Raw genomic sequence first — 21757 nt, forward strand, 5'->3', positions numbered from 1 at the left:
CAGGGAGTAGTTATTTAGGGCCATTACACCAATTTAGGTCTGTACCAGAGGGTGATAATTGTAGTGCTATGATGACATTCATTGTGTATTAAAGCTGTATATTTTTATCACCATTGTATAACTATACATACATCTCTCCCACTGACATGTCCAAATATGCATTACAATAAGTAACAATTGTCTACTACTTTCTTATGAAGTATTTTATTATGAATAAATGCTGTACACAGATAGAGGCAATTGTTGAACAGTACATACCACAAGTACTACACATAGAAACCCCCAGCTGTTGACAGATGCTACATCAAAATCTATCAAACATGGATGTTTTATAAAATAAATTTACCAGTGACAACATATCTTTTACTTGGAATAACATAACATAGTAAGTTGTTGGAAAATAACAATATTCAACTCTTTATGTATACTTCACTAAGGTTTTGAATACAGGAAGTGAAACTAGCAGAGTATGTATGGTTATGCAGTGTGAATTGTACATTGATTGGGGCTTGTGTTGTAAACCGCATATATAGAGCATTGTGGTCAACTAACACAAGGCCATGATGTGTATTGCTTAGTCTCAGAGTTAACTTTTACATTGTGATCTGCCACAGGCATGATGGGAAGAAAATTACACAGACTTGCCAGTTGTGTCACCTGGGAACACCAAAGTAAATAAAGGCATTTCAATGAACTTCCACTGATTTCAATGATCCATTACAGAAATCCAACCAATATTCATCCTATAATTTAGTATAACTTTCTCAATAAATACAACTGCAAAATGCTGAAAGTGTTGAATGCTTGAAGGTTTTAATGAAAAGTTCTTTCACATGACCATGTTATATTTCAATGAGACATACATACATCAATGGGTGGGTTGTGGCACAGAGATGATACAAACTCTAGGCTCTGTATATACGCTGAGACTGGTGTGGTTAACCTTGCCAGCATTCTCACCCCACAGCCTGTGAACTCGGTCTTTAAAACTTAGTATTTTTGGCCACACTTTATTATTACAACCCGAGGCAAATTCAGCATAAAATTAGCATATCAACTGTTGACATTGAGGTTTATTTATACAAAGGTCAAATTTCCATATAAGGCAAATTACTAAGGTCACATCCAGTGATCAATTAATATAGGCAGCATGTGACTTTATCAGCGAATCAGCTTCTGTGCATGGTATGCATCTAAAACACTGAGTTTGAAATATTGAGTTCACAGGCTGTGAGAAGAGAACACTTACATAAGTTACAAGGTCAACCACGAAACCTTGTAGAGAATATATAAACTCAGAAGATGACGATTCACTCAGATAATTGTGATCCTAGAATACATGTAACAATCAGCAAATATAAAACATAATTTGGCCATAGCATGAGTACTATATTATTATTTTTTTAAAAGATATTTTGTTTAATAGTTAATATCGTTGGTCACGAAAATCAATTTCATGCCTTTTGCCAAACAGTTTTTGCAATACCTGAAATTCTCTATTTTCTTCTAACAGAGGTACAGTAATAAAATTGTTGAAACTACTGCAGCATACCATTTTGATAAAAGCTGGAGGCAATAAGTAAAATAGTGGACTGACTTTACAACAGATACAATTTATATGCAAGCTAGGGAGTTTGGGTTAAGGTTGGGTTTTGGAAATGAATAGGGCAAGACTCCCTTATATTACCCTAATCCACCTCCCTAATCGGTATCTTCTGCAATAAGGGAACATTATTCTGTATATGCCCAAAGCTAGTTTCCAACTTTTTGAGCCAGGTGTTCTTAAAACTGTTTGTAAATTTTATAATAAACCAAATGAAGCATGAGATAATTCTAATATCAAGATAAAATTCAAAAAATCTTTATTGTTATTGAAGTACACATACATGGCTTGGCTTAGTAACTGCTGTCACACAGATGACTTTGAGTTGATACAGATAGTCTATGGCAATGTCATGCTAAGCAACACCTGTGTGTCAATAATATGCTAATATGACAATATTATGCAAAAATACCACCTATGTGGCATTTAATGCTAATGTGGTGGTAACATTGTGCAAATCATGGGTATGCAAATTGTTATATGGCAACATTATGCAAATCAACATGTTATAATTTTATGTTAATGAAGCAATGCCATGCAAACTGACATCCTTGTACCAATGATATGCTAATATTATGCAAATCAACACCTGTGTGAAAATTATAATGTTAATGTAGATAGAGTTAGCATGCTAAAATTTCATATTACTTACAACATATCATTGCAATGATAATTTCCAACTGTACAAAGCTTGGCAAATATTAGAAGTGAGCACTATGTGATGAGCCCATCATACTACATGTACAACTCCAATAATAATTTGGAATACAATGTTTTTCAGAAAGTACTGTGACAAATTTCTGCTACAAAAACATCCGACAAACAGGGCATTAAGAGTAAGACTAAATTACAGCATGTTTTAATACTAGTATTCATACAGTTTACACTTACATTACAAAGACATACACACAACATATATGGAAATAGAGTAAAAAATGTTGATATACAAAAATCTGGGTAGGCTGCTAGTATCATAAAAACATGTTTATCGCTTTTCATACACAGTATTCAAATTGTTCACGATTATTCAAAATCTCAGTAAAGTTCATTTTGAAGGACATGCTTCAGTTGGCATAGTAATGATTATGTATGCGAGGTTGGATTAAAAAAAATAAGAAATGGCATGTGATATGGCTTATTGAACTTTTAAAAGAACTGTTTGATTTTGATAGGAACATTTCACGTTAAAAGTCCTGGACAATTAACATTAACATTAGAATCCTGAATATATGCAAATATTATGGTAAATATGCAAATTGACCTTGTTAATATGCACTAAAAACTTACAATGATACCCTTACCATCATCAAAAAGCATGCTTTTGAACACCTTGAATACTGTGCCTAGCTAGCAAATACTGACAATGTAGTGCAGTGTGTTCAGGGTTTCTTACAAATTTGCAGAAAATATTACAATGTTAGCCCTGAAACTACATCTTTCTACTGCAATAATTACTCTTTGCTAGCATAGTACATTATATACAGAAGCTATTATATGAATTAATATTTGAAAGATAACTATACAACGGATTGAAAGGTTATTTTCATGAATTTTTACAATATTCTCAAAGTGTACAATAAGAAATAAGGCAACTATTCCATTTGTATGCTGTGAATTTATCAAGATTAGGAGGCCTTTTTTTTTTCAATTTCGATGCAATGGCCATGGATTATGAAGAGATGGCTTTGTGAATATGTCCGATTAGAAAGTCAGTTTCAATATTTTTTTCATATATTTTGACGTGTTAATCATGGCTACAGGTAATGGTTTCAAGCAAATCATACCCCTGATTATTTCAGTACCAGTGCAATTATGAAAAGACAATTGCCAATATTTACAATGCGAGAGGTATGTGAATTCGGTTATCACCTGGAAAGTCAGTCTTCGGGAAAGCTAAAATGTCACTAATAGATACTTCCATTCACATCTAAATATTCTCTAATGTAGGTTTTTCAAAATACCTAAGATCTGACTTGACATACCCTGTTCAAAGCCGCTCTTATCTAATCAATACCCATTCAGATTTTGTGTAAATTGACTGCTGACCTTATAAGGCAATACATCTTACTGACGCATGTCTAAGACTAAATGCTCATTGTTAGTGGTTCACTACCTTCTTCACAGCTGGCAGTCCTATTCAATACTATATTCCATGGTTTGTTTGAGACGTTCCTTACTTTATTCCTTGTTTGATGGAATATTGGACAGTAAGGCATGGAATAATATTGGACAGTAAAGCTAACTGATAAAGTAAACCTCCATATAATAAGTATGTCAGTCCACAACACAAACGTCACAACATTATCAAAACCTCATTCAGTATGTCTACTAATAATGTTGAATCTCTTTTTTCTTTTTTTCAAGTTCAGTATCAAGTTTATAAAAATGTACGAAGTCTTCAGATATTTTGATTTATAAAAATTTGACAAAGTTATATTATGTTGGCAGTGTTGACAAACTACGCATACTGAATAAGTTTAATAAATGTTGATACATACAAATGGAATATATGAATTCTAATATACTGTTTACATCACTGTTTTATACCTCTATGTGCTCTTGGACTTGAACTTTCATCTATGTAACAACATATACTGTGTATATTTTCTGTATATCAACTTTCCTACTACACAAAACTACATCTTCTAACAAAAGAGTTTTTTTCTTATATACATTTGTATACCACATTTGAAAAAAAAAAAATAAGTAATTAAAACCTGTAATAAACTTTTAAAGAAAATACTTTTGTACAAATTGGCAGTAAAAATGACAAAGACTTAAGTGATACTCTCCCTGCTTGTCACGTTGTCCGCCTTTTAATCACATATTTCCCTTTCTGAAGCTGAGATACATATATTCGGATTTTGGAATTGTCACATGTTTTTCTTATTGAAACCTACAAGAGAAAAGAAAATGGGAACTTACAAACCTGCCATCTTGAATAGTGCATTGTGGGAACTTAGACTGGCCATCTTGAACCATGCATTGTGGGAATTCTAGTATAATTCCATTTGTAAACTTGAATTAACCACTGTTGTACAGTTTGTTGTGTATTGTTTATAAACACAAATAATTAAATTTTTCTGATTTTCAGACGCTATGTTCAAATAAAGAAAGGTTTCCTGGCGTACACATATTTCTATTTTGTGGTATATCAGGGTTTGTTGTCCATGCATTCTATTCACTTGGCAATGTCTTTAACCTTCTATGAAGTGTTCCAGCATTTTGTCTACCTATTATTGTATCAGAAGTACCACATGAGGCACAACCCCATTACAACATTTACTCTACGCTATCATCTCAAATCAACTATTCACGTCGATAGTTGATTAAATATGATTTACGAAAAATGAACACACACGACCGAGAATCATGAAACAAATCAGGTGATGATTAATTGACCTTTGACCTACCTCAGACTGTCCTACTGATGCTATGATACCACTGATTTTTGTACAATCTTTTGTTTCATAATAGATGGGCTGACCTCGATGGTACCACCTCTTGTCAAAGAATAACTTTCCATCTTCAATTCTACACTCGTATGAGTGATTAGAATTGGAATGGTGGTTGTTATGTGCCTGGGGGGAATTGTCGTTAGTTGCATGATCTAGAAGAAAAACAGAAATATGATCAATTTCCATGATACTGATAGATGATTGTGAATACAACTCATTATGAGTACCCTTGTTTCAGACTTGTCAAACAATGAATATTCATGACTCCCAAGTGCTTATTCCTTTCAGTGTAAAACGTATTGCATGAATATTCATTGCAATGGCACATAGCAAAGATACCCTGTAAATGCTCAAGATCAATTTGATGTTTCTCTGAAATCACAAGTAATTGTAGGTGATATAAAATCATGAAATGACTCTCCAAAACACATTATGAAAATGTCCTTATTTCATTGAGTGGCATTCCCCTTTAAAAACATAGCTCAAAACAATTCAATGTTTAACTAAAATGAAACCAGTTATGACATGGAATAAATACTTACTTGCTCTTCTTGTAGACACACTTTTGCCCTGCAAAGTTAGAATATTTAGAATTAAACTTTGCTAGTTGACAAACATTAGAACTAACATGATCAAAGGTATGTTTACTCAGAAATACAAAATGTGAACAATCTGTCCCCATAACTTAAGTCTTGAAGACCAAATAGGACAGAAAATGGTTGTACATATAACTGTTTAACAAACAGTAACAAACACTTTTAAGGCCATGATCCTGTTCTATCATTTTATAGCTGCATCCCGTCAACATAGTTACAACACTGGTAATCCAGCCTTCGGTTTACTAAAATAGACACAAGCTAAATATATTGTTCTTCAATGTGGTATATTACACAAGTGGGTGATAGTGGTTCCTCTGTTGTGCCATTCTAATCACCCTGTGATCAAGATAGTGTAAATACTGGAAGTCCCAAAACAGCACTGCAGGTTCATGGAACTCTAAATAAACTAGTTTTCAGAGACACCTCCAAACTGAGATTATAATTAAACCAACATCCATTCAATAGCTTATCACTGTTGTATCAACATGCTGCGACAAGAGTTTTAGTATGTATCTATCTTAGAAAACTGAAGGCTCAACGACCAGGGTAATAAAAGAATCATTGTCTTTGAAGTATCTTTTCAATGGGTGTTGGCAATATGCTGTGTACATCAATTTGACCCACCACTAACAATAGTAACACACACCATATTCTCAGTAAATTCAACAAAACTTTGTGTTTAATGATAATATCTAGATTTAAAGTATATAATTCATACATAAAACAACTTTATGAACTATGAAATTAAATAAGAAATCCCAACACACCTGTGAATCCTTCATATTCTTAAGGCTTTTCAAAATTTTCTGAAATAAAAGTGTTGAGTATGAGTCACTTACTATTTGATAACACTTATCATAAATTGTGTACAAAATGGTTGGTACATGTACAACTAAATACGGGTGCCATTCATTTAGTATCCACTTTAATATTTTTTGAGTTCTACTGGCATACCATCAACATATGAAAGTACTTTGATTTACTCTGGACTTTATACATAAAGTATACACAGTACATACGAACAGAGACACACAAGCACACACACAACATGCATACATACATACATACATACATACATACATACATACATACATACATACATACATACATACATACATACATACATACACACATACACACACACACAAACACATACATACATACATACATACATACACACATACACACATACACACATACACACACACACACAAACACATACATACATACATACATACATACATACATACATACATACATACATACACACACATACACAGACACACATACATACATACATACATACATACATACATACATACATACACACAGAGGCAGAAAGAAAGAGTCAGACAGACACAGACAGACAGACAGACAGACAGACAGACAGACAGACAGACAGACAGACAGACAGACAGACAGACAGAGAGGGGATAGAAATACAAGTACAGTGGCTGTCTAGTTGTGGTGACAATAGCTCCTACAACTATAATTCAGTGAAGTTTAGAAAAAACACAGGTAAAGCAGTTCTCTAAAATGTAGTTTGATTAACATTTCAAGTAATAAAACCTATCAAAATTGTTAGACTAGGTTTTTGATAAAGTTACGACTCAAAACATTACAGCTTGGCGAACTGTTTTACCTATGTTTTCTACACATCTTTTAATACAATCCTAGCTGTATTTATTCATTATATACTTCAATGATGTTGGTCCATCTCTCATACATGCAATCATACTACAAATAAAGCAGTTTGTTTGTCATAAAACTCACCTTATTCAATGTCTTCAAATCTTCCATAATTTCGTCGTCTGTCAGTAGGAAATTAAGATGAGGTGAAAAAGTCAAGGAAATCTATGACATCATATTTTTTTTCATAAATATCAAAGTATGAATAATGTCAAACACCCACATAATGGCTTGACTTGCCCTTTAATATTTATGAAGTTGTTTCTATAGTTAATGTTTGTGTAAGTCTTACTAACACTTGAAAAGCTCAGAACATGTTCTTTCAACTTGATAATGTTCAGTTCAAAGTGAAGATTAAAACATCACAGCTTTCCATACATATTTTTTGTCATTTTGAATATTATTTCGGGATTATTGAATTATATACACGACTCTTAATAACAACAATGGTGGTTCAAATACACCTTTTTCACATTCACATTCACATTCACACATTCACACACACACACACACACACACACACACACACACACAGACACACAGACACACACACACACTTACAGACACAGACAGAGACAGACAGACAGACAGACAGACAGACAGACAGACAGACACACACACACACACACACACACACACACACACACACACACACACACACACACACACACACACACACACACACACACACACACACACACTTTCATCCACTGGCTGTTTTGGCAATCATAAAGGATATCAGGTGAGGGTTTCCTTCTTTTTTCTGGTAAAGGTACTGGATCATTAGGCCTCCTCCTAAGTTTCCTAGTCATCACAGGTTTCACTTCCATAGAGTCTGAAAATACCAAAACATAATATTTCACATCAAAAGGAGAAATGAATCTCCCTCATTCTTACACTTGCTTGATCACAGTGGTTGACTAAAATTAAAATCTTCTCAATTAATTATAGGAATAGTTATTTCTCTACAAAATACTCCAAAAAGATCAATTTAATGGAATTGCTGCAAACATTAAAACACTATTACACGGTTAACTTATGAATCAAGCTCTGATTACCATGGTTACGGGATGACTAATATTCTGTCATAATGATAGCAATGCTACTTGAAATCCTCTGCCTTCAATGATATCCACAATCTATATTTAGAAATTACCATAGAAACAATAACATACCTCCTGTCAACTCCATAGTATGCCTTTCACCTTCAATGGCTCGCCTCTTCTCTTCCAGCTCTGCAATCAGATTTTCCTTTAAATCTATTTTCTTTTCCTGCAATAAAGACTTCACATTATTTGCCAGTGATCGCCCCACATCATAGAATACTTGTACTTAGTTATGTACAAATAAATACCCCCTAGGGAGTAAGAGGACCAACTTGTACTGAGTTGTGTATGAACAAATACCCCCTAAGGAGTAAGAAGACCAACTTGTACTTAGTTGTGTACGAACAAATACCCCTAGGGAGAAAGTTTAAAATACAAGCTAATATAAGCTAATATGCTACAGTATAAGTGCTCTGTGTATAACATAACTTACGCTTTACATTTAACAGTTTCCAACAAACTTAGAATAAACCACTGTTTATGATGTTTTAAAGATTGAATGTACCTCTGAGATGGATTTCACTAAAATTTAAAGTTCTTAAAATCTCTCCAAACTTTGCCACATGAAAGTTTGCAACTTCTCCTTTTGAAGAAGAAATTTGACGATCCATCATCTTGTCTTCAAGGGAATTGACAATCTTTTAGTTCACCAACAGTTAAAAACAGTATGTGGCGGCATATATAATGAGATTCTCAAAATGACATGATTTTGATAACATTTTGACCTCTATTTTCAAGAATTTTCTTAAAACAAAGTAAACACAAAAGTTTATTTCTGAATTACATTTCCAATTAAACAGGAACAAAGACATATACATGAATACATGTAAATAGATGTCTGATTTGATTATATATGATATCACACGGAAACGTTTATTTCGATGTGACTGCAGTTAACTTATTTTCTCTTACCTCAAATTCCTTGACAGATGCTTTCTTTTCTTTAATGTACTCTCTTTCAACAAACTCTAACTGTTAATGAAAACATTGATACATGCAAATGAGGTAAGGTCAAAGGAAAATTATGGAATAAACATGAATGAACCACAGCCTTGTTACCAATTTTTTATTTATTCTCTGTGATATACAAAGATTTCTAGTATTATATATAATGTCTATAATACAAAAGTCTGAATATTTTTTTGTAAAAACTTTCCAAAAACATTTCAAAATACATTTTTGAACAATTTATTAAAACAAGACATCAAGTTGAAAGGGATCAAATTTGGACATAGGATTATTGGTAAACCTATCACAGAAATAACAACAATACAAATACATTACTTGCATGACATAAAAATATGTTCACCAGTATTATCAGATATTTTTCTGTTATTTCCAATAAGTTAATACTACTACAGTTCTCAAGGATTCTAAACATCTGAGCTCCCCTCTGACATTATCATGACTGAAAATAATTTCTCTTTTTTTACATCAAAAAACCTTTGCAAAATGACTGACTCAATTTGGCATACAAGTATGTCTACATGAGATGGTTGAATTTAGTCAGAACACTGAGCAAGCAACAGAGAACAGAGATAAAAGCCGATAGCCAACAAAAAGACTAACTACTCCACAATTCCTTGTCTGCTACTTTTTCAGATAATTGTTTCTTTCAACCATTATTGTGGGTTTCCCTCACAGAAACCACCCACCTACTTTTCCAATTTCACCAGCTACTTCTAAAATTGTAGCTAAAATGAATGAGGTTTCATGTTTCAAGCATGGGATATCACGTTTATGACAGCTAGACATATTTAAACTCTAGACTAGTAATAACAGACACAATAAACACAGTAGGATCCTTTGCCCAATCACATTGAACACTGATAAGCACTGCTATTCTTTAACACTGCAGTAAAAAGAGGCTTGTAATGAAAACATTACACATGGACTTGATGATTTTAATGGCTGCAATTTTTATTTTCTAATTGATAATCAACATTTCAACTTGACTATTTCTACATCACCACTGTGCATGGCACCTATGTAATTGTTTCTTTTGAATTATAAGTTGTCTGAGGGTGTGTAAAAAATGTCATGTTACATGAATAAAACACCAAGGCAACATCATTTTAGCTGTAACTACATCCCTGATCACTGGACTGATGGCATAGTAATGACACTTACCTCAAACATTCTAGCTGCATCACAAATACGCACCCTGTCTTTATATTGCTGTTCAATTTTCCTCAGTTTTTTATTTAATTCAGGGTGGGTACCATCCTGAAGCTGTTGTAATTGTTTTTTTAATTGTGTCACTTTTTCTTGGTATACTCTGTTGATATTAAAGAAAATGGTCAAAGATTATGATTATTTTAACACAAATCGTCCACAAGAACAGACTTCATTGCATATCTAAATTAATCAATCAATAAAGTATGGGTCTAAATACCCTATTTAACGTAAACTATTTAGCAGTTTGGGATAATTAGATTGAATTATTGAAATTTTTTCAAACATATGTACTGAATGTTATCAAAAAAATTGACAACTCTGACGATTTTCAGTCGTACATGGGTATATATAATATAAGTCCATGGTTTGTCAAACTTTCTGCAAAATGTTTCGATAAAAAAAATGTTATTTCCTAGAATTAAATCTTAAAACGTTAAAATATAAATAATAAAACATCTTTATCAAAAGACAAGATATATATAATATATACATAACTTACTAAATAGAATACTTACTGTTCTTTCATAACCGTAAATTCCTCTTCTAACTTCGCTACATCTGTTTCACTAGCATCTTCCGTGTCTGTTGGTATATAAGTAAAAATGTCACATTTAACACAATTTTTTTTTAAAAATACATAGATGACAAAATTCAATCAATATAAAATAAACCTCGTGAAAAGTAAAAATTCAAACGCTTTTAAAATTAGGTCATATAACATTTTATAGTAAACAATTTTTAGCATTTTGTCTTGACTCTTCCCCCAGAAACATGATGGGGTCAGTGTTAACACACGCTATGGTACCCCATGTTTCCCCATTAAACTTTAACAACTAAATTTTTTGATATTTATTAGTTTAGCGCTCTCAAACATTTTCAACCCCTTGATCGATTTTAATCCTCGGCATCTAAATCAAAATTTTACGTTTTGTTTTCGAAACAATCCTGGCCTGTCAAAACGTGGTACTACACTGTAAAACTGTGTCGAACATGTGTTTACCGCTGGGGTATAGAAAATTCCTATTTTGACAAACACGACAGTAGAAGAATTTTCACTGAACATTAAATATGATATTCACAACACCACTTGTGCTGCTAAGGTGAATTTTGTCGAATGATAACACTTGGATTTTGACATTTTCATAGAATAAAATTTCTCGATTGTGCTAGGCCGTGAGTTGAGTTATTTATATTCCCACAGTTACAGCCCATAGCCTGACTGTACGACGCGTACACAACGACTTTCAGCAACACATTTCAGAAAGAAACGTGCGTTCATTTTGACTACAATTAAATCTAACCTTCGTCGGATTGCCGAGGACTACGGTAGAACCTGCTATCTTCATCTTCCGACAGGTCTTCGTTGAAATTACTGCTACTCGCACCTGGTGAATAGTACGGAGAAGCCGCCATCGCTGCTTAAAAACTGCTGCTGATTTCCATCCAATGACAACAAAAGAAGCGCTTTGAGACCCCAGAACTTGGTCATTTTTTGAAAGATGGTCAAAACTTGTAATATAATTTTCGCACTACAACGTAAGTTTGGAACACACAGAAGTTTAACTAATATATTAGCCAGCATAAAATTCTAGACTGGCATAAAATTTCTAACGAATAATGACAAAATATGGTGTTTTTCACATGTTTATGTCAACAAATGATATGATTTTCTAACAGGTTAGGTACTCATTTTGTGGTAGGTCATTTGAAATCCGCGAAGTACATTTTAACTTCCGTGAAGCATTTACCCATAATTCTCTGGAAGGGATTGGCGCATGCGTACAAATCTGACGTGGCAAAATGGCTTTCCAATCGTTCCAACAAGAGTACATGCAAACTCCGCCAATTACTAGGGCTTATACAACAGCATGTGTTTTAACCACCCTTGCAGTTGTAAGTATATTGTATAATCTTTCTTACAACTGAATCTTGTGTCTTTTCCGTGCTTTCCACCAACTCTATTATTATTTTCTTTCTTCGCGTGCACGAACCCGGAAGTTCCCAGTTCACAACATGTTATGCATGGAGCGCTGTACCATAGGGTCGACTATGGCAATAGTATACGCTTGTATTGTATGATCACTAATAGTTAATCATAAACATTGTACCAAAGTAGTTTAAGCAATTATTTTATGTTCAGATCAGTGTATTCTAGAACGGAGAAGAAAAATATTATATTCTGAGGTATTTTTTTCCGTGAAAATGTATGCAAAGTAATAATTGTTGTTACTTTCGTTTTGTCATGTTAGTTATTAATAATCACATAAACTGAAAAACAATATGTTCCCTGAATTTTCCACTGTTTTCTTACAGCAACTCGATGTGATCACTCCATTTCAACTGTATTTTAACCCAGACCTTATATTCACTAAATACCAGGTAACTGTGTTTAATTTGTATTATGACTCAGCTCTACACAGTCATCAGTTTTAGAAATCAAGACTTTTAATGATATTCTCAATTGTACACCAAAGTTTGCAATAAGTTGCCAATGACCAATCACGTTCTTACAAATAATCTGATGAGTCACTATGGTGATTTCCCTCTTCTAACCTCCAGTGTTAAATTACCATGGCAACATAGATATTCATATGCTTAATCATCAACAAATGGAGGAATAAGGATTATTAATATATGTACCTAGTGATTAATTGCATTGGTGTGTCTACATTGCAGTACAATGCCAATTTTCATTGCAAATGGCATACATGTATGCAAATGAGTGCATGATCATTCCATACACACTAAATCACAAGAGCGTGAGCACATATTTGTAAATTTTGTGATTTTACTGTTTTTGATAAATTTATGTAGTAATAACAGGACTCCATAGTGTGTGAGTGTCAGGTTTGATGCCAGGATGGTATCTGTTTCCTTGTTTGAAGTGTTTTCAATGACACTTTCACTCACCAGACTTGTAAAAGTATGACTGTAGAGAACACTCCAAGCACTCATGCTAATACTCTAAGTACATGTACATGTACGCCACTCTTTCACTCACACATCATGGGGTTCTGTCATTAATTCTTTTGAATCAATGCAATGATTTCTCTTTTAAATTTATTACAAAAAGTAAACCTTGGTAGTGTAATCCATTTCACGATTGATAATCTGTAATGAGTCATTTAGTACAAATTGTAAATTTCCAAATCTACCATGCTAGCCATGAAAGTTTTGTGTTGTCACTGTGATGTATTGAATTCTATCTTTTATCTTTGTTGACAGGGATGGAGGCTTGTCACAAATTTCCTGTTTTTTGGGACAATAGGTTTCAACTTTTTATTCAACATGATATTTACATATAGGTATTGTCGTATGTTGGAAGAAGGATCATTCAGAGGGCGCACAGCTGACTTTTTCTTTATGTTTATTTTTGGTGGTACAGTTATGACAGTATCCTTTGTAGAGTGTATTCACTGATGCGAAAGGTTCTTTGATAATATGGAGATTTTGGCCGGAAATATTCTCCCATCAGTATTTGTCGAATAACCTTTTTAATCCTATTTTCCCAACTTAGTACAAATATCTCCACCCACCCTCACCCTAGTAGAAAGACGATTAAGTGTTTGGTCAAACCCCTTCCCCAAAAATGGGGGGGGGGGGGAGAGAGAGACAATACTTATTTGCAAAGGATGGGAGTATTTGAAAATGAAACATCTAGAAATTATTCCACTAGAAATGCAGCTTATTGAGCAAAGCATCTCAGGAACAATTATTTCATCTTGTCCTGCTACCATCCCTAACTGTAATGACACAATCTCCTGTATTTTTCTGTCATTCCAAAAACCATTTATGTACATTAGATCTAGTATTCTGCATTTCTGTTTTCACATTTATCCTTACTGTGACTATTTCCTTTCAAACTTCATTAGTAAAGCATTTCATAAAGTGCCATAGAAAAATCTTTGTGGGTGAAACATCTTAGAAACTGTTTCCATAGTTACAAGTAAGACATCTCAGAAATGACAAGATGTTGAGATGCTGATGAGATATCAGCTGAAATTTGGGATTCACTTCCGAGAAATCTTGTGACTGCAAGTAGAAATTTTCATGAATAATTATGAACCAGAGGCCATGAATATTCATTCTTGCAGAAATGCTTTCCGTAAAACAACAGCTTGAGAGTTTTCCTTAACAATATTTTTCCATAGTTAATTGCTCTTTTTGTAAACCTTGTATTTTTGGGCCAAGCTTTCACATTGATGTTGGTCTATATCTGGAGTCGACGTAACCCTTATGTCAGACTTAACTTTTTTGGTTTGATGAACTTCCAAGCACCATACTTACCATGGGTTCTCCTGGCATTCTCGCTACTCCTTGGTAATTCTATTATTGTGGACGTTATGGGTAAGTCAGTGATTTCTAATCTCCTCAAAACATAACTCTGTAATGGTATGAATTCTGTTGTAGTTAGTTGTGATTGTAATCAATCGATAGGCAGACTATACATGATAATGATATTGATACTGTGATAGAATCATAGGAACAAGCTTTGGCAAGGATTTACAACAGCAAACGATGTAACACTTACGTGCAGTGAACAATCCCTCTGTCATCTGCAACTGTATTGTCCATTCTTCTTTATTGTTAGTTCATGTAAAACCAACTTTGTATTTTAGGTTATATTCCTGCCTTTATATTTTAATCCTCGGCTTATTTCCCTTCTACTTTTATAATTTACTTTTCACTTATTTTCTAGGCATAGCTGTAGGACATGTGTACTATTTCCTAGAAGATGTGTTTCCACAGCAACCAGGTGGCTTCAAACTCTTAAAAACACCAGGATTTTTGTAAGTAATGTCTCTAACTATTTGATAATGGGAAATTTCTTTTTGATTTCAAAAAAAGTAATTTTTCATCACACAAAATATGTTTGATTTCTAAAAAGTTTGTTTTATTATAGGAATTGCCAAAAGCTCATTCTAGGATATTTTGAAGCTCAATGTGTAATTTCAGAGAAAATCTTGTTTGAATATAGAATGATTTCATGAAATATTTGTTTTATTGCCCAAATGTATGTTTCACTTCAATATAAGTTTGTATTTGATTTCATTGAATATTTGTTTTATATCCAAAATGTATGTTTCATTTCAATAAATTTATATTCGAGTTCATTGAATTTATGTTTTAGTTCCAAAATATATGTGTGATTTCATTGAATTTATGTTATGTTTGATTTCAGAAAATCCATATTTGATGGCCCTGTTGAAGACCCTGATTACCAACAACTGCCAGAAGAAGAGAGACCAGGTGGTTTTGCATGGGGTGGTGGAAACAGACTAGGGGCTGAAGACAGACAAGAAGAACAAGAACAATGACACTGACCTTGACTCATATTGTATTTATGGACAGAACAAAGTATTTAAGAAATAAAATTCGACCTTCAAGATGTCTCAGGTTTTTTACCCTCAAGATATCTTGGTTTTTCAAACTTCTACATACATCATAGATTTGACATGATGCACTACGAAAAGCAGTGACCTTTGATCTGTTTTGTTATTTGTGTTGTTGTTGTGTTTTGTTTGGCATTTCACTGAAATCACCAAACATGTTTAAACATACATTTTTACTGGATGAAAATTCAAATATACTATATCCAATATATCTGTACGTGTAATTTCAATAAAAGCAAGTAATAACGAAATGTACATGTATGGGAAGTTCACCTTATTGTTGTTACCATAACCCAAACATTTATCTTGCCATTATAATTTAGATGAATGTACATGTACATTCTTCATAGTAACATGTTTCTGGCCAAGACATTTTACTTAGGCTTTGCTTAGCTGCCTCAATAGGCCCAACTATACTAATTATCATTTATGGTCATGTGACTCAACATGTGATAATTAGTATTATGGATTAGGCCTACTGAGGCAGCTTTGCAAAGTCTTAGCAAAATGTCTGGCCAGAAACACTTTAAATCGGCCTACTGAGGCAGCTCAGTGAGGTCTGAGCAAAATGTCTGGCCAGAAGCACTTTACCGGACCTACTGAGGCAGTGAAGTCAGGGGGAAATATCTTAGCAGAAACTCTTGACTCTTTATTGTATAGCATCGTCATAAACTACAGCCTCTTTTACGACACTGCCCAAGACACACTGCTTCAGTAGAAATGTGTGCGCTGACTTGCAAGAATGTTGTAAACATTCAAACTGTTTAGTTTACTATGAAGTATATTCTCCATATATACAGAACACTATATGCTACTGTATATAATTCCTATGTACAAGCCCCAATACAATACTCCCATGGCCCACAGTCCACTGTGTAATGTACTAGACTAGGCCTACTGAGGCAGCTCAGCTGAGACTTTTTCTAAATGTCTATATGGCTAGAAACACTTCCTGCTGTGATATTGATTGTCATCAAAACTTTTATACATGTATATCTACCATAAGTACACCGTCAAAAAATAAAACTAATCATTTGACCTGGTTCAGTTTGATTCCATGTAGCAAGTCGACAAGCTCTGATGAGGAGTATTTCTGCTGTACTATCTGTTGGACTTCAAAATAATGAACTCTTTAAGTATACCAGAATTTGTCAGAGGCCATCATTTTGTCAATTTATTTTGACATCTTTATTATCATACATGTATTCCTCATAACCTCACATCTCTCCAGAACAAAAAGAATATAATTATAATGTACTCATTGTATATTTGCATTACTGTACACACTACTGTTCCTATATTTTGAAACCTGCAAAAGACATGTACGTTGTTGTTGCACCAAACAACCAGACCATTCCAATCGTGTTTGATAAAAGAAAACGACGAAGTCCTACGTCATAACTGTATTGGCTATGTTTTGACCCGACATGGGAGGTCTTCTCCAGGGTCAAAAAACAATGATTTGAACAAAATGGATTCGTTAGACTTTACTCTGTCAGCCGCTTAGTCATCACTGCTGGTTGTCCATAAGTTATCTTAACTTTGTAAATACCATATTTTGTTGTCATCGTATTTTAGTACATATGCCGTCATTAAATAGATTTTAATTTTAGTATTGATGTCTTCTTTTGCATCTTTCTCATAATCAAGTTATTCTGTACCCCATCATTATTTCGATCCATTCAATGTATGAAAGGCCCAGTTCAGATTAGGATTAAGAGGTAGAGGAGAAAAGCAGTTGTCTGGCAGAGTTTATAAAAAATTAGTACAGAACATATGACTGGCCCTCTTTAATCCTATTGGTTCCACTGATAAGATAACACTAATGCAAAAACCTGGGACTGAATAATTGGCCTTTAACTTTTCCTATCCATAACATATCAGTCAGTCAGTGCAACAATTAATGTATCCACTGTTCAAATTCACGTTTTGGATTAGGGTTAATGTTTGGATAACAAAATCAGATCTCTGACAGAATTGTAGATAAACTTGTCCTCAAAATTATCCATTATTTTTATCCGTTCGTACAAATCACAGACTCCAGAGGGTCATATCATAGGCTGTCTTAATCAAGAACGAATTTCTACTCCAAACGCACAGTTTTAGAAACTATATGACCGGTTACCATAGCAACATGTATAAGCAGTATTGTGACACCAGAAATAAAGTATTTCACTACTTTAAAAGTGACTTCGTAGATATCATACAACGTACACAGACATGTATATTTAAAAGATGATGTAATATACTGAGTCTGACGTAGTCGCAACTGTGATGAAAAGTAATGTACTGGGAGAACGTGCGAATGATGAGACTACTTATACGGTGGATTCGTTCAAATCACGACAGTTTTCTGGATAAATTTTTTCACTCATCGTCGTCCAACAGTGCACAGCTCTTTTACGGAAATCCTGCAAGGCATATATACTCAGTATTGGATGAATTGCCGCGTAGACGTGGGTACACGTCGACGTAATGATGACGATAATCGGCAAGATGTGACAAGATGATGAACAAAAGTAGATGACGTTGTACAGGATGCAGAGTGGTAACCATGACAACAGGAAGGCAACGCTGAGAATGAGTAAACCCCGAACTGATCTTGTTTCTCGTTCGTAATACGAATTCTGTGCCTTTTTGTCGACTATCTCCATGGCTTGGATTTGTCGAACCTGCAAGTATAAGCATAGGTTGTCAGCTAGCTACAGTAAAAGATTCATGAAAAAAGAACCCTGAATATTATAACCGTGCCTCCATATGCTTAATTTTCTTATACATCAAAAAGCAAGTTATTCGTAGCTATAGTGGGGTGTGAAGAGGGGGGGGGGGTACTTTCTAGAATAATGTGCAATGGATTTTAACATTAGTTATACTATAGACCAGCTGAGTATGTTATAGGCATATTTACGAAATAAATCCATGTATAAACACTGGTCTACAAGTGTACATGCTACGGTAAATTCAGTATGGTGATTAGTGTCATCGCTGGATTGACATGGACAATGTGAAAATCATCATTGCACACATAGATTCACATGAACTACCATGCAGATCATAATGACATTCGTCGAAGCAAAATGTCGATCAAAATATAGTATTTTTGATATTGTTATCGTACAACTGGAGAAAACATGAAACATTTTTCATGACAAAACAGACAGACAGATATATCGATCTGATATCTCACCTGGTCTTTCACAAGGCAATACATTCTAACGAAAAGGACTGTCATTATAACGAATGGGGCGTAGAAACCGCTCACAGTCACAAATAACCAGTATCGTTTATCAATTATTCCTAAATACGAAAACTGCGATACATCGTCTGGAGTGTTTTTCTTCCATCCCATGGCGGGAATTTGGGAAATAGATATTCCAAACGACCATATTAAACACAAAATCCCAATCATCTTGCCGGAAATTTGTTTCTGAAAGCGAAAGGAATTTTCCACCTTCCAACCCGTGATGTGATGGCGATCGATAACAGCTCCAAGCAGACTCCAACTTCCTACGGTACAGAACGACATATTAATAGCACTGACCGATACATACGCTTTTTCGTTATCAGGTTTCCCCATGTACGACAGTATATTGGCGGGAACTCCGATAACAGACGACAAAATGCAAGATGCAGTCAACGAAGCAAAGAAATAATTAGCATTCGTCCGTAATTTTCGTGATTTGATGAAAATGTAGATAATTTGGATGTTTCCCACGATTGACGTCAAAGAGATGAAAACATCGGCAACAATGGAGTTTTCGATATGATTGACCATTTTTAGATTTTTAGAAACTCATTAACGTCCACGGATATAGTTCTTCTCCCAAAGTCTGATCAAATGTAGAAAATGAATGTACGCAACAAACCATTCAACGAGGTAACATACTTTTCAGCACATAATTCCGAACAAAATCTCACAGATTTTGTTAAATTTCTGACCTCGTAGCCTGATGACGTCATAAAATTTGTAATAACACGCACCTTGTTAGATCCTACTATTAAAATGGGGTTTGGAATGTCATCGAATTATTCCGATTGGTTTCATCAGGGACAAAATGTACGTCCCTGGATTTCATGCAAAATATCGGTTGTCACGAGATCATCGCCCTTCCAAATATGGTGATCGCGCAATTTTGTCAATGCATGACTAAGCTTCTGTCCAATCCTAAACCTTCTCTGTCGCAATAAAAACAACAAGGCGAAATATTGACTCACAGATAAAAACATTACCTGCTTCTCTTTATGACTACAGTATGTAATTATCATATTTGTAGAAGTGAACAATTCGAGAAGAAAAGTCACATCTGGTGTACTTTTCAAAATTGAAACCCTTTACCAGATCAAGTTTTAAGAGGCAGGATTTTGCGAATACCTTTGAAAAGACTTTTGATCATGACGTTAGTTCAGGATAAGCTTCTGTAAAACCGAAATGATGAACTGCGGTAATATATGCAACATTTCAGTAACCTTGGATACTCTCCACTAAACTACGCATATTTACAAATAACACACAATTGCCATGGTAATGGAACATACGATTAGCAATGTCGTGTCTTTGCGGTTATTTTCATTGCCAAGGTTAATTACTAGAGTCATGCTGTTCTAGTTTGAACGGTTTGAACCCAAACCGAGAATCAATTCAAAATACATCACACTTTACACGCCTATTCCGAGATAGAAGCGGTTATACCAAAATTCGTCCTTATCTCAACTCGGTATAGGCCTACTAGACCGTACGCGTTCTTTAGCAGTAAGAGAGTTGTATTCTGTACGTCGTTTCTCATCAATCGAGAAATTACTATTTTAAAATACTTAATCTTCGAATGTGACTGTGAACCCTAAAAACTGTCAGCAACCTTCGAATAGTTATTTGTGACAATTAGAGATTAGAGTCACTTTGTAGTGTAAGGTAATAACGATATTTCAATATGTAAATTAAAAGTGTCGTATAAAATATAGCAATATTGTGCCATGGTAATTATGAAAGAAAATCCACGTTAGGAATTGAACAGCAGAAATAAACATTCATCACCTGTCCTCGGGTTTATGTTTTCACAATTTTGTAATAAAGGGAGGGTAGGTGTACTAATAGTTGATGGACAGGTACCGATGTGCATTCATTTTTGCAAGACAGTTTTCACTTGCGACTGAGATTTATAGTATTTTTTTGTAGCGAGACTAATTAAATCGACACTTTAATATTTATTTAGAACAAAATGTTAATGAAAGGCCGAGTACTTAATTAAAAAGTTTATATTTAATTAAATCCCTTTATATTAATTTATGAGAACAAAGTATAGATGGAACGCCTAAGGTCCATTTTCATTAAATCCACATTGCCCGTCCCCTTGCGGTCAAAAGATGCTGTATTGAAGCTACAGACATGGTACACCGAGAAGTTAGCTCTACAAGCCAACGAAGCTCTTCGTGCGAAAAACCTGTTTACATACGATATTTCCGGTGGGGTTGTATTGGTTTGTGGAAGGGGAACTAAGTGGGTAAGTGGAGAAGGGAATTTTGAGAGTGTTGAAGCATCGAGCGCTGTCATAATAATGGGATTTTTTAGTGTTTAATAGGTTAATCTAATGGTGAATGTGCAATATCTCGTTTGATGAGAAGATACAGAAGAATGGTGGGGGAAAGAGCATGCCCCCCCCCCCCCCGCTTTTTCGAACAAATTCAAATATTTACTCGTTGGCTACACCCATATAGTACAAGTGATTTCGTTCGT

At 34.3% G+C, this 21757-nt stretch overlaps 3 protein-coding genes across 3 annotated transcripts; 1 reads left to right on the plus strand and 2 right to left on the minus strand.

The window, feature by feature from the left end:
- Window positions 1–224: 224 nt before the first annotated feature.
- Window positions 225–12073, minus strand: LOC144448846 (sin3 histone deacetylase corepressor complex component SDS3-like). The gene is made up of 11 exons (XM_078139156.1): window positions 11935–12073; window positions 11149–11215; window positions 10586–10733; window positions 9368–9427; window positions 8525–8621; window positions 8089–8184; window positions 7434–7495; window positions 6428–6466; window positions 5604–5631; window positions 5017–5213; window positions 225–4499 (listed from the first exon to the last, which is right to left on the minus strand). Exons 1-11 carry the CDS (start codon window positions 12044–12046, stop codon window positions 4404–4406), a joined length of 1002 nt encoding a protein of 333 aa, XP_077995282.1. The 5' UTR covers window positions 12047–12073; the 3' UTR covers window positions 225–4403.
- A 327-nt stretch (window positions 12074–12400) lies between these two features.
- Window positions 12401–16260, plus strand: LOC144448848 (derlin-2-like). Its single transcript, XM_078139157.1, has 6 exons — window positions 12401–12526; window positions 12947–13012; window positions 13859–14026; window positions 14785–14980; window positions 15333–15423; window positions 15816–16260. Exons 1-6 carry the CDS (start codon window positions 12434–12436, stop codon window positions 15949–15951), a joined length of 750 nt encoding a protein of 249 aa, XP_077995283.1. The 5' UTR covers window positions 12401–12433; the 3' UTR covers window positions 15952–16260.
- A 2084-nt stretch (window positions 16261–18344) lies between these two features.
- On the minus strand, window positions 18345–19375 carry LOC144449353 (adenosine receptor A1-like). Its single transcript, XM_078139880.1, has 2 exons — window positions 19214–19375; window positions 18345–18698 (listed from the first exon to the last, which is right to left on the minus strand). Exons 1-2 carry the CDS (start codon window positions 19373–19375, stop codon window positions 18345–18347), a joined length of 516 nt encoding a protein of 171 aa, XP_077996006.1.
- Window positions 19376–21757: the final 2382 nt, after the last annotated feature.

This window comes from Glandiceps talaboti, chromosome 18 (genome assembly GCF_964340395.1).
Source record: "Glandiceps talaboti chromosome 18, keGlaTala1.1, whole genome shotgun sequence".
Classification (NCBI taxonomy): domain Eukaryota; kingdom Metazoa; phylum Hemichordata; class Enteropneusta; family Spengelidae; genus Glandiceps; species Glandiceps talaboti.

What these genes read in the sequence shown, in the direction of transcription:
- LOC144448846 (XM_078139156.1), bottom strand. Translation starts at nt 12,046, where the DNA reads ATGGCGGCTTCTCCGTACTATTCACCAGGTGCGAGTAGCAGTAATTTC. An exon ending in ATGCAGCTAGAATGTTTGAG is followed by an intron (nt 9,428 to 10,585) that starts GTAAGTGTCATT and finishes TTTCATTAACAG; the next exon opens with TTAGAGTTTGTTGAAAGAGA. An exon ending in TACTATGGAGTTGACAGGAG is followed by an intron (nt 8,185 to 8,524) that starts GTATGTTATTGT and finishes TGGTATTTTCAG; the next exon opens with ACTCTATGGAAGTGAAACCT.
- LOC144448848 (XM_078139157.1), top strand. Translation starts at nt 12,434, where the DNA reads ATGGCTTTCCAATCGTTCCAACAAGAGTACATGCAAACTCCGCCAATT. An exon ending in TTTTAACCACCCTTGCAGTT is followed by an intron (nt 12,527 to 12,946) that starts GTAAGTATATTG and finishes GTTTTCTTACAG; the next exon opens with CAACTCGATGTGATCACTCC. An exon ending in TTATATTCACTAAATACCAG is followed by an intron (nt 13,013 to 13,858) that starts GTAACTGTGTTT and finishes CTTTGTTGACAG; the next exon opens with GGATGGAGGCTTGTCACAAA.
- LOC144449353 (XM_078139880.1), bottom strand. Translation starts at nt 19,375, where the DNA reads ATGGGATGGAAGAAAAACACTCCAGACGATGTATCGCAGTTTTCGTAT. An exon ending in ATTGCCTTGTGAAAGACCAG is followed by an intron (nt 18,699 to 19,213) that starts GTGAGATATCAG and finishes TTATACTTGCAG; the next exon opens with GTTCGACAAATCCAAGCCAT.